Source organism: Antechinus flavipes, chromosome 2 (assembly GCF_016432865.1).
Source record: "Antechinus flavipes isolate AdamAnt ecotype Samford, QLD, Australia chromosome 2, AdamAnt_v2, whole genome shotgun sequence".
Taxonomy (NCBI): domain Eukaryota; kingdom Metazoa; phylum Chordata; class Mammalia; order Dasyuromorphia; family Dasyuridae; genus Antechinus; species Antechinus flavipes.
This window is the reverse complement of record NC_067399.1, coordinates 40,052,457-40,065,638: the sequence shown is the minus strand read 5'-3', so window position 1 is coordinate 40,065,638 and position 13,182 is coordinate 40,052,457. Positions and strand designations below refer to the sequence as shown.

At 41.5% G+C, this 13,182-nt stretch overlaps 1 protein-coding gene across 2 annotated transcripts in view; it reads right to left on the bottom strand.

Moving 5' to 3' along the window:
* Positions 1 to 4,383: 4,383 nt before the first annotated feature.
* The window catches only part of ADGRG1 (adhesion G protein-coupled receptor G1), a 66,307-nt gene continuing 57,508 nt past the window's right edge, over positions 4,384 to 13,182 (bottom strand). For both annotated transcript variants that reach the window (XM_051974545.1, XM_051974546.1), the window contains 6 exons: positions 12,784 to 12,887; positions 12,573 to 12,691; positions 11,258 to 11,526; positions 10,030 to 10,138; positions 9,360 to 9,628; positions 4,384 to 5,605 (listed from right to left, as the gene is read on the bottom strand). In XM_051974545.1, the coding sequence (XP_051830505.1) occupies positions 5,478 to 5,605; positions 9,360 to 9,628; positions 10,030 to 10,138; positions 11,258 to 11,526; positions 12,573 to 12,691; positions 12,784 to 12,887 (998 nt within the window). In that variant the 3' untranslated portion in view covers positions 4,384 to 5,477. The remainder of the gene's footprint in view (positions 5,606 to 9,359; positions 9,629 to 10,029; positions 10,139 to 11,257; positions 11,527 to 12,572; positions 12,692 to 12,783; positions 12,888 to 13,182) is intronic.

Sequence of the window (13,182 nt, the reverse complement as noted above, 5' to 3'; positions counted from 1 at the left end):
TTGATAAGAAATCATAATTTCACAACTCCTACATTCAGTTATGTGGTGTCATATTGAGCCATGATGACAGATTAAAAAGCTTTGCTCTAAATCACTAGTAATAAGAGAAATACAAATCAGAACAATAACAGATTACCCGTCACACCCACAAATTGGCACAGATGACCAGATATAGGAATAGTCAATGCTAGAGAGTCTGTGAAAAGATAGTCACACTAATGCATTATTGTTGGAACTGTGAATTAGCACAACTATTTTGGAAAATAATTTAGAATTATGCAAGTAAAGTGACTAAAATGACCTTTAACCAGATATTCCACTGCTAGGGTGTCCCCCAAGGAGATCATTAAACAAGTCTCCAATCTATAAACATACCAATTTCTTTATAGCAGCATTTTTTTTTGTGGCAGCAAAGAATTGGAAACAAAGTAGAAGCCCACAAATTGGGGCAATGGCTAAACAAATTGTGGTACATGAATATAATGAATATTACTGTTCTGTAAGAAATGATGGATGTGATAAATAAAAACATAGAAAGACTTTATGTGAATTGATGTAAAAGGAAGAAAAACAGAGTCAGAAAAATATATATACTAGAAAAATGTAAATGGAAATAATAACTACCACAAAATTATCTAATAAGAATATTGTAAACTTTCTAAGAATAGGCTTGGCTGCAAAAAAGAAATGACACCTCCCTTCCCTTCTCTGAAAAGTTGGGGGGGGACGGAGGGGGTGAGGAGAGGATTTTATTCTATTCTTCAGAACAGTGAATACGCTGTCAGATTTTTTTTTGTCTTGTTCATTTCCCCCACTTCCCCCTCTATTTTTAAAAATATTCTTTGTTAAAAGGGATAGCTCTCCAGCAAGGATGAGAAGAGGAATACATGGTGATATCTAGGTGATGGATTAGATAGATAGAAGCAAAAAAAATCCATAAATCCCATTTTTAAAAAGAATGCGTACTCTTCAACTAAAAGAAACTATTTCATTTTTGTTCTGAACCCAACAAATAGTAGGTATTTAATAGATGCTTGTTGTTTAAGTGACTTTCATATATTTGTTGTTGAATCATTTCAGTTATATCCAACTCTTCTGATTTGGGGTTCCTTTGGAGGAGATATTGGGTTTTTTCCCATTTCTTTCATTTGACAGATGAGGAAACTGAGGCAAGGTGTTAAGTGACTTGCTCAGGATCATGTAGCTAGTAAAGCTCTGAGGCTAGATTTGAATCCATGAAGATGATTTTTCCTGACTCAAGGCCTGCTTCTCTAGAAATTTGCCATGTAGCTACCTCCCCGACCAATATTATAATAAATATTAAAAAATTTGAATTCAAATCCAAAGCTAGTGCTCTCTGTACTCTACCACCATAGGTACCAGCTTACTTACTGCTCCACCAATCCCTCACATCAGCCTTTAGAGGATATCCATCAGATAATTATTTTCCAGCAACAATCTTTTATACATAGTCTCTTCCACAGAATTAGGAGCTACCTAAAGATCAGAAATCAACTTCCTATTTCCTCCATTCTCTTGACATCCTCCTCCCTGATTTTTAATCTCTTCTATCCTCCCCAACCTAGATCCTGTGTGAAGACATCCCAGAGTTCTGTTCCTAAACATATATGGCCGAGACCTAGCTTTGGGGAAGAAAGTTTGCCGGTGTCACCTGAAATATGGAGGAACTGAGCAGAATTATAGTCAGGCAGCCAGGAGTCCCTGCCCTGACTTCTTGTCCACAGCTTTAGTTCCCAAGTATCCCAGGGATAGCTGGAACTAAGAGGGTGGGATTTTTTCTCACTTGAGACGCATAACCAGTGACAAGGTCTGAATTTCAGATAAAATAATACTTTTATTTTTAAAAAATGCAGACCAGCCCTGAATTATCTACACGGAGGCCTGGGAGGCGGGGTTATTAGCAAAGGGCTTTGGAATCCTTGAATAAGGGGGTATGGGGAGTCTTGATGGAGTCCCCAACAGCTGCAATGATTGAGCTTTCCAGAAAAAGACAGGCTCAGTTGAGCGAGGGGAAAGCAGATCTGAAGGGCCGCATCACAGTAATAGGCTCATTCATCAGCATCGAGTGCTTCCAGCTGTGACTAGGATAGAGCTTGGTCAAGGAAGGGGATGAGCTGAAAAGCCGAGAGCTAATGGAATCAGGAAGGAACAGCCGAGACCTCCAGCAACACATTATTCCATTCCCAGGCTGCCTCTTACCCCAGAGGTCCAGGAGCAGCTGTGAAACCTTCAAAGTGGAGCCCAAATGAGCTTGGGATCTTCAGGCACCACTCCCCAGCACTTCTCAGAAACCCTCGTAATTGTTTCCTTAATAGAGCACAGCGATCAGCAGGTCAGTGCTCTGTGTGGAGGCTGACATCCCAGGCTGAAGAACGGGGAACGAGATCAGACTCTTGGTGCTGGAGGCCAGTGCTGGAACTAAGTTAGGTGAATGGGGTATTGTCCAGGAATCATCTAAGAGGGGGCACACTTTCTCTGTCTTGAGATATTCCATGGGACTGGGCTGCCACATCCAGGGTCCTACTGTACTTTCCATCTCCTGGACCTTCTCTGAGAATTCTCTCTTGAAGGAGGGAGACCCAGAGCACTACATTTTAGGCCAGACTCTTTTAAACAATTGTCCCTCTTGACTTACCTTCTATTTTTGTCCTGGATACAAAAGTTCTTGTGCCTCTTTCAAATAGGAGAACTAAGAATTTAGGGGCAGGGATCCGCCATCTCTTGGTGAAAGGAATGGCAACACAGAGAGAAAAATAGGAGGCTGCCTCTATATCATAATCTGAGAGTTAGAAGAGTGAAGGTTTGATTTCCAGTTTTGGCTAGCTCATGGTATGAACATAGAACCACTCTTTCCCCCTTTCTGGGTCACAATTTCCTGATATAAAATGAGGGTATTGATGGGGTACCTTGGGATTAATCCTACATTTGGAGTCAAAGAAAGTGTGCTTAATTATTGTTTTCCTCTTAATAGCTGTATTACTTTAGGCAAGACACTTAACCTCTCTAGGTCTCAGTTTTCCCATCTGTAAAAAGGGAATGAACTAGAGATTCTGTCTCTAAATTCTATGATCCTGTCATGAGATGATCTGCCTCAAAAGTCCCTCCAAGTTCTAATATTCTCAGGAAGATGATTCAAAAGATCTTGGCCATCAGCCTGTTGGCTGAAATTCCCAAGTCAAAGACCTTCAGAAGGCCTTTGTTACATAGGAGGACCAAACTGCTAACCTGTAGCTGCACCCAGATTGGCTCATTGGGCTAGCCAGCTCTCTCTTAGCAGATCCTCTAAGGAGGGCAACTAGGATGGAGAACTTCTGAGGGTGCTGGAGCAGCATGACCCTTCCTCATCCCCCAAGCCTTCCTGCCTTCTTTCACTAAGAAGCAACATGGTCTGAAAGCAGAGGACCTGAGTTCAAATACCAGGTTTGCCATTTATCCCTTTGGACAAGTCATTCTACCATCAGCCGCCAGATGTTTCCTCATTTGCAAAATACGCAAGGTGGATTTCATGACATGGTAGATTCAGAGTTGAAAAGAGATCTCAAAGGCTGTCTATCCTGATGCCTTCTTACAGATGAGGACACAGAGTCAGGGAGATCACACTGGGAGGGATTTGATCCCCAGGTCCTCAGATTCCAGTTCACACTCAGAACATCCAGTTCACTAAAGACCTTTTTCTCTAAAAGCGATGATCCAACTTTTATCAGAGGACACAAATATATTTGAAAAGTGATGAGCTGTGCTGTAAATTCGGTGCCCTCCTCCCAATCTCATCCCAATTTTCTGGATCCAAAATGCTTCTTCTGTGGTGTAGTTAATGAAGGACTAATCTTCCCTTTTTTTGATTGAATTATTTTCCATCATGCATCCATCTGTTTGGGGATAGGGTTTGGTGGGGGAGAGGCAGAGTAATTTCAAAGAAATCTGGGAAGGTTGGCAACAGATATTCTTTAATGAACCATCAGAGGAAGGAGTGTTTTTGACTAAACTCACAGATTATGTACAATATGTAAAAATATATACAATTACCACAGTGCATGACAGCTAAGAAAAAGTTATCCCAAGATGGTGGATCAACTGGAAATGGGAAGAGTGGGAGGTTGTCTCTGGAGGAGACAAGACTGTAGATCACAATCTCCCACTCCTGGTTGTTCTTGGGGGCTCAGAAGGGAGATTTGGTCTGGTGAAAAGGCAGTGTAGTAGAGAAGGAGCATAAGATGGAGGCCTGACTCTGTGACCATCATATATCACAGCCCTCTCTGAGCCTCAGTTTCCCTAGCTGTAAAAATGAGAAGATTCTCTCTCCTTATTCATTTTTGACCTTCTGCTAGCGCGCGCGCACACACACACACACATACACACACACACACACACACACACACACACACACACACTCTTCACTACTCTCCATGGAGCATTTTGATTTGACCTCATATTAGAAAAAATAGATAAAAATGAGAATGGTGATGATGGGATTTTGGCTAAGGGCTCTTAATTTCAGAATTGGAAGAAGATCACAGGAAAGATGCTCCATAATCCTATGCTATTGGGGTATGAGGCAGAGGATGGCAGAAGCTTTCTAGATCTATCAATAGCTGAGAATTGATTGACATTTCTGCCCTGTATCATTATTGGGATTGGAGGAGGAAGGAATGAGTTGGGACCTGAGAAATCACCCCCAATCCCAGGTCATGATTGGTCTGGAGAAATCTATGACCTTCTATAGCACTCTGAGCTTGCTGGGATTCTTCTACTTGGACAGAATTTCCAACTGAAAAATTCATGACAAATATTTGATCATTGACCTACTTGAATATTTCCACCTACTACATCATGAGGCAATCTATTCTATTTTGGGGTAATTTTAATTGTTAGAATGGTTTCCCCACTACATTTTGAGCTGAAATCTGAAACAACCTCAGAAAAAAGTAGTTCAGTCTAGACTATTTACCTAGAACTAACCTTTTGGTTCCTTCTGAGAATGGATCAGGGGATATTCTTGGTGTGGTCTCCAAGCTAAAGCTGAAATAAGATTAAGCTGAAGTGTCTAAAGCTCAGTCTCAAGCTTTAGCCTCAGTGTGGGATTATAGAACAGCTGACAAATGTCACAGCCAAGAAAACATCCCATTTCTCTTCTCCCATCATTCCATTCAAGCCTATTAGCTTCTCTTCCCCCACTCTACAACTGAAGATGACTTTCATCACATGCATCACATGTCTTTCCTTCTCTCTATAGTCATCATAAGTCACTCTTGGCGCCAGAAGAAAGCCTCCACTAAAACCCCAGAACACTTATCAGGACTATGAAGGAGAAGTCCAGTGAAAGAGACTGAGAAAGTCCACACATGAACCAAGGGCAGTGAGAGGTGGGAGAAGGAGGAAAGAGGGGCAGGGAAAACTGGTTTTCGCCTTTTCTCCTCTTCCCTTCTCTAGGGTGGGCATGTAGGACCCCTCAGTGCCTAGATGCGGCTGCCAGAAGTGCTCCCAGAATTGATGGGTAACTTGACACTGTCCGAGGTGCTCTTCAAAGGGGAGGGGCCCCTGGCCTGGAGCTTCATGGACCAGTACCAGAGGAAGATCAGGAATCCTGAGGAGGAGGAAAGACATAGAGAATGAATGGAGGAGTGGGTTAGCCAGGCCAACCTTTCCCTTCAAGTCCCAGTCCTAGTGCCACTTATCTACAACTCCTAATGCTTCTATAAATCCATCTTGGACATCTTTGGCTCATAACTGTTTTTCCCTTCCTCAGAACCACTGCTGAAGGGGTTACCCAAACCATTTGATATTGGCTAAAAAATAGACTAGTTGATCAGTGGGATAGGTTAGGTTCAAAGGACAAAATAGTCAATAACTTCAATAATCTAGGGTTTGACAAACCCAAAGACCCCAGCTTTTGGGATAAGAATTAACTATTGGACAAAAACTGCTGGGAAAATTGGAAACTAGTATGGCAGAAACTAGGCATTGACCCATACCTAACACCATATACCAAGATAAGGTCAAAATGAGTTCATGATCTAGACATAAAGAATGAGATTATAAATAAATTAGAAGAACATGGGATAGTTTACCTCGCAGACCTGTGGAGGAGGAAGGAATTTGCGACCAAAGAACTAGAGATCACTATTGACCACAACATAGAAAATTTTGATTATATCAAATTGAAAAGCTTTTGTAAAAACAAAAACTAATGCAGACAAAATTAGAAGGGAAGCAATAAACTGGGAAAATATTTTTACAGTCAAAGGTTCTGATAAAGGCCTCATTTCCAAAATATATAGAGAATTGACTCTAATTAATAAGAAATCAAGCCATTCTTCAATTGATAAATGGTCAAAGAATATGAACAGACAATTTTCAGATGAAGAAATTGAAACTATTTCTAGCCATATAAAAAGATGCTCCAAGTCATTATTAATCAGAGAAGTGCCAATTAAGACAACTTGGAGATACCACTACACACCTGTCAGATTGGTTAGGATGACAGGAAAAGATAATGCTGAATGTTGGAGGGGATGCGGAAAAACCGGGACACTGATACATTATTAGTGGAATTGTGAACACATCCAACCATTCTAGAGAGTGATTTGGAACTATGCTCAAAAAGTTATCAAACTGTGCATACCCTTTGATCCAACAGTGTTACTACTAGGCTTATATCCCAAAGAGATCTTAAAAAAGGGAAAGGAATCTGTATGTGCAAGAATGTTTGTAGCAGCCCTGTTTGTAGTGGCCAGAAACTGGAAACCATGACCACCAATTGGAGAATGGCTGGGTAAATAGCGGTATATGAATATTATAGAATACTATTGTTCAGTAAGAAATGGCCAACAAGATGATTGCAGAAAGGCCTGGAGAGACTTACACGAACTGATGCTGAGTGAATGAGCAGGATCAGGAGATCATCATACAGAGTAACAACATTATATGATGATAAATTCTGATGGACATGGACCTCTTCAACAATGAGATGAACCAAATCAGTTTCATTTGTTCAATAATGAACAGAACTATTCACCCTCAGTGAATTCACCCTCAGAACTACACCCAGTGAAAGAACTTTGGGAAATGAGTGTGAACCACTACATAGCATTTCCAATCCCTCTGTTTTTGTCTGTTTGCATTTTTTATTTCCTTCACAGGTTAATTGTATATTATTTCAAAGTCTGATTCTTCTTGTGCAGCAAAATAACATATGGACATGTATTCATATATTGTATTTAACATATACTTTAACATATTTAACATGTATTGGTCTACCTGCCATCTGGGGGAAAGGTGGGGGGGGGGACAATTTTGCAATTGTCAATGCTGAAAAATTACACATGCATATAACTTGTAAATAAAAAGCTACCAAAAAAAGAACCACTGCTGATGGTCTGAACTACACAATTCCCCATTTTAATCATTTGCTGTACTATGTGGTTATTGAATTTTCTGAATGTGAGGTACTACCCTGGCAGGTGCTCAATGGAAAGAAATGGGCATGTATAAAGGACTCTGAGTTGAGAGTCTGGAGACATGGATTTGCCAACCTGTGTGACGTTAAGTGAAATCACACCCTATCTGAACCTCATTTTCCTCATCTATAAAATGAGATGTTTGGGCTAGATGTACTCTAAAGTCCCTTCTATGATTGTGCCTTCTCCATTATCTCCCCCAGTATCATCCAGGGCCAGACCTAGAATAGATGTCACTTAGTAAGTGACTATAGAAGGTTTTCTAGGATGCCCCCAAATATTGGTGCTTTCCTTCTTTAAAGAAAAAAATATTCATTTGTATTTGACTCTTTAGGACCCCATTTGGGAATTCTGGGCAGAGATATTAGAGTGGTTTGCCATTTCTTTTTCAAGCTCATTTTACAGATGAGGAAACTGAGGAAAATGGGTTAATTGACTTGACCAGGAGCACTCAACTTGTAAGTATTTGAACCCTATCCATTGAGCCATCTAGCATTTCACTTAATCTTTTTCAGTCTCCATCTGCAAATTGGCAATAATGATAGCAACTATCTCCCAAGTTTGTGGTGAAGCTTAAACAAGTATTTCGCCAATCTTAAAGAGCAATATAAAAGTTAGATATTACATATTTTATGTTCATTTGTATGCAAATTGTAATCTTCCCCCATCCCTAATACCAGTAGATTAGAACAGAGCTTCTTAAACTTTTCCCATTCACAACTTCTTTTTAGCAGAGAAATTTTTATGTGACCCTGGGGTGTATGAGTACATAAAATAGGTATAAATCAGCTCCAATAGAGCAGTAATGAACTGCACCAGGTACACTCAGGGAAAGAACTCTAGGAGATGACTATGAACCATTACATAGAATTCCCAATATCTATTATTGTCTGCCTCCATTTTTGATTTCCTTCACAGGCTAATTGCACACTATTTTAAAGTCTGACTCTTTATGTATAGCAAAATAACTGTTTGGACAGGTATTCATATATTGTATTTAACTTATACTTTAACATATTTAACATATATTGGTCAACCTGCCATCTGGGGGAAGGGATGGGAGGAAAGAGGGGAAAAATTGAAACAAAAGTTGGAACATTGATAACAACTGTCAATGCCGAAAAATTACCTATGTATATATCTTGTAAATAAAAAGTTATATTAATAATAATTTAAAAAGGTATACACATCAAACATTTTCTCATAATAAATCATAATTTATGACCCCCCACATTCAGTTAGGCAACCCACAGTTTAAAAAGCTTTGAATTAGAAGCTCTTTAAATTGGCTAATAGGGAAATATAACTTCTCATGCATAATCAATATTATATTTTTGCCTTCTCAGTGGGTGAGAGGGGGGCTGAAGGGAGAGAATATAGAACTTAATTTTTAAAATAATGAATGTTAAAAATAATATATATTTTAAAAACTGAAAAGACAAAAATAATTATTGATTGATAGAATAAGATTTAGAGCTAGAAGGGATCTAGAGGTTATTGAGTCTAACCAGACTCTCTCATTTTACAGATGAGGAAACTTAGATCAGAGACATTAAGACATTTGACCAAAGGTATACATCTAGTTAGGATTTGAATCCAAGTCTTTCTCTCTCCAATTATAGTGTTTTCTCCATTGTGTCATGCTGCCAGGAATGTCAAGAGAAGAAAGAAGTGTCAGAAGACTTAGACTTATAGCATCTTAAAGGACCTTTGAGGTCATCTAGCCCAACATCTCATCTGATTATTCTCTTCTATATTGGACAGAGACATTGGATACAGCAAAGGTGAGGTTGCCTAGTGGTCAGGAGGGAAACCCTTGCTATTCTTCCTTTAGTCCCAGTTGACTTTGGGGAGAAGGAGCAGAGAAGGATGCATACCCACCTTGGAAGGAGGTGATAATGCTGAAAAGATAAAGCACAACCAACTGGAACATGCCAGAGGTGAAGGAAAAAAAGACCAAAGCCCAAGGGATGCCCAGGACCAGGCTGAGCCCCAGCAGGGTGAGAGCATGCTGCCACTTCTGGCCACGTTGGTTCAGCCGCAGTATCTGCACTGTCATGGTGCCCAGCATCACGGCATTAAACAGAAACACCAGGCAGAAGTAGCCCAGGTTCATGATGTAGCTGACGATAGGGTCCCTGATCCAGCACCTGCAGGATGCCCAAGGAACAGGACAGGAGGGGACAAGAAAAAAAAAAGAAAACTGAGACTAAGAGCCTACCTTGGGGAAAAAAGCTCAGAACTAGGAATTAGGACACCTGAAATCAATCATAGACCTATCACAACTAGTTACATGAGGAGAGAGTTAAATCTGGAGCTTCTACCAGTTTCACAAGAGGGAAGACAGAGGTCAGCAGAAGGATTCTGGGCACTTAAAAGGTGGAAATAGGGTAATAGGAGATGGGTGAAAAAATGAAGATCACTGGCAAGTTGGGCGGGGGGGCATATTTAATTGTCTATGAACAGCCTATAGAACAACTGTGAAGAGGGGGATAAGAACTAGAGGGCCCCCTAACTTATCTCTCCCATACCATCCATATGGGCCACTTACATGGAAGGGTAGATAATATCTTCAGATGACTTCTGGACGGTGAGTATGATGGAGCCGTAGTTCTCCCCATCCACCAATGCTGTCACTGTCACCAAAAAGAGAGGGAGCCCTGTAGAGAAAAAAATCCCAGAATTACAGCCTTCCCAGACAGCCTTTGATCTCCCACCCCACTTGCCCAACCCAGCTCTTACTACATGGCAACCATTGGGAGCAATGTGTGGTGCTGCTGAGGAAGGTAGGGAAGAGGAGCCTGCTGGGAGTCCACCAAACCTTGACCCCCATGCACAAATATTTTGAGTTTCAGGGAAGGATCATTGAGTTTCTTAAAATCAGTGATAGAAAGATAAAGGGAGAATATGAAATAAAACATCTTTAAGACTGAAATTTTAGGAAGACCCCTTAGAAAGATCACCTGACATTTTTCTGAACTCTCTCTATTCTTAGGAGGAAAAAAGCTGCCAGGTGAGAAAGAATAAAAGTTTCTTAGAGAAAAGTCCCTAAACCCAAATGATTGAGGGGAAAGATTAGAGGTCATAGATGTAGAAGTGGAAGGGACGTTAGAGGCCATCAATCCAAGCCCTATTGAGAGAACTGAGGGTCAGGGGAATTACTTGCCAAGGTCATTCAAGGAGCAAGAAATAGAAGAGGCATTTGAATCTAGCAATGGGCAGTAAAGTGGGTAATTAATATGTTTAGAAATATGTTTGGAAGGATTGCATATGTTTAATCTATATTGGATTACTTGCTATCTAGAAAAGAGAGTCGGGGAGAAGAGAGGGAGAAAAATTTAGAGCCTAAGGTTTTGCAAAGGTGCATATATTTTGAAAATAAAAAAAACTATTATTAAAAATTTTAAAAAACAAAATAATGGTTGGATGAGTGTTGAACTTATCCAGTGATGGATAAATGAACTAGAGTAGTGCAATAGTACAGCCATGAGAATCAAGGAAGGAAGTCATTTCAGGGTGGAAAGAGTACTCCTTAGTACACATGATTCAACATCAATATGACCAATATAAACTCTATCTTCAGGATCAAGATGCAGTCCCCTGCTCCAACATACCCCATGTAACCTCCTCCACCTCTACCTGCCTGCCCCAAGTTCCCAGACTCAACCTTCTCTACCTCCACCTGCCTGCCCAGGATCCCCCACTTGACCTCCTCCACTTCCCCCTCCTCGGCTTCCCCAACCTGCTGTCCTCCCTCCAGGCTCAGCCCGCCTGCTCACCCCAGCCCACGAGGCACAGCTTGACCAAGTAGCCATAGACATAGGTGCTGAAGACTTCCACCACCAGTCGATAGAGATTATAGCCTTCGATGCCCATCCATGTGAGGCAGGCCAGCAGAGAGAAGTGCAGGAAGATGGCGCTGACCTGACAGCCCACCTCATTCTCCAGGAGAGCCACAGGTTCACTGAGTAGAAAGCTCAGGTCCAGGAAGAAGACAGAGAGCAGGAGGTTCATGTGGACTTTGATGGTGTAGTCTCTCTGCTTTCTCCTGAAGGAAGCACCAAACCGAGGGATTTAATGGCGGTAAGAGGTCGAGGGATAACTGCTCTGACCCACCTATTCTGCAGAGGAAGAACTGGGACCCCAACAGGGGAAGTCCATGCACTGTCACAGGAACCAAAGGAGTAGAAATAGGGTTCAAATCCAGCTAACTGCAAGGCGGACATCCTTGCCACTTTAGGATGGGCTGACCCATATACAAATCCTCAATGAGGAGAACCGTGGACTTCATCAGAACTTGGTTTGCAAGCAGCTCTGCTAGGTCCTTGCTGCGGGTCATTAGGTAAGTTTCTCTGAACTTTGGTCTCTCTACTTACAAACTAACTGGTTGGGACTAACTAATCTCTGAGGTCCTTTCCAGTTCTAAGATCCTATGATCTGCCTAGGATCAGCCCAAGGTCTGAGGTTTGGAATATCTGGACAGCTCCTTGGTTCCTCCTCCAGACATTGGACAGCTCCTGGAAGTTGGTGAGTTTGCCTCCTCCAGACATTTGTGTCAGAGAGGGTAGGTTACAGTGGAAACAGCTCCAGCTAGAGTGCTGAACTTAGGGACCCAAGAGCTGAGTTCAAATCCTAATTCTGCTACTTATTGCCTGTGTAGCCTTGGGTAACTTAACCAGGCCTTCACTGCCTTATCTGTAAAAGGAGGGGATGGATAGAGCCTTCTAAGGTTTCCTTCATGTTTAGATTTTACTTGACCCCTAATTTTGTGACTTCAATTAACTAATTGTTGTGTTGATAATAAGTAAATTAAGGGGGATGATCATGTGGTTCCTTTAAGTAATTAACTCTCCCAGGGCTCTCAAAATTGGATTCCGTTTACAAAAGTCCAACATATATGTCACTTCCAAGGAACATCTCCACAGTGTTAATTGCTATAGACTCTGAAATCAAGGCTAATTATGGAATCATGGAAAATAGACTCATCATTTTTGTTACTTTCTGCACTTTGAGGAAATGTTGCAAGGGAGGACTTCCCTTCTCCTCTTCTCCCACAGTCCCATCCCCTCCTCCAGAGGCCAAGAGGATCCATACCGGGAGAATAGGTAAATGGCAATCGTCAGGATGCAGGCCAAGGCTGAGATGACACAGCCGATGTAGGAAAGCAGAGTGAGATAGTGCTTGTGGACGACATCCATCTCCACAGAGGGGACCTGTGATGGGAGAGGTATGTCGTGATCAGTCCAGAAAGAAGGGCAAGAAGACAGTTTGGGAAGGGCAGGGTGGGGCCTGTATCATGACTCACCATCAGTACAGCAAAGTAAGTCAGATGGTTGCAGAAACAGGAAGTGTTTGTCTCCCCCACCTTGGTTTTGCAGCCAAAATCACTCCAACTCCCTGGGCTTCCAGCTGAGAAGAGATGGTAGGGGCTTAAGCAGGTCAGTTCTAACCCCTTGTGGGGAATCTTGTGGGGATTTCCCCATGAGATCTCCCTTTATTTAGAATTAACTCTGAATCTTCACTCGAGTCAAGAAAACTGGTTCGGGAACAGCAGAAGGATTCTTCTGTTCTAATTAGTTTTGGGGACATGCCATAAAGCATCTCAAGCTAATGATAGGTGGTCAGGTTCTTCTGAAGTTGAACATAAACCTTCCAGAAGCTCCTCTAAAGGGAGCAATTTCCCTCATTTCATTCATCAGTTTTA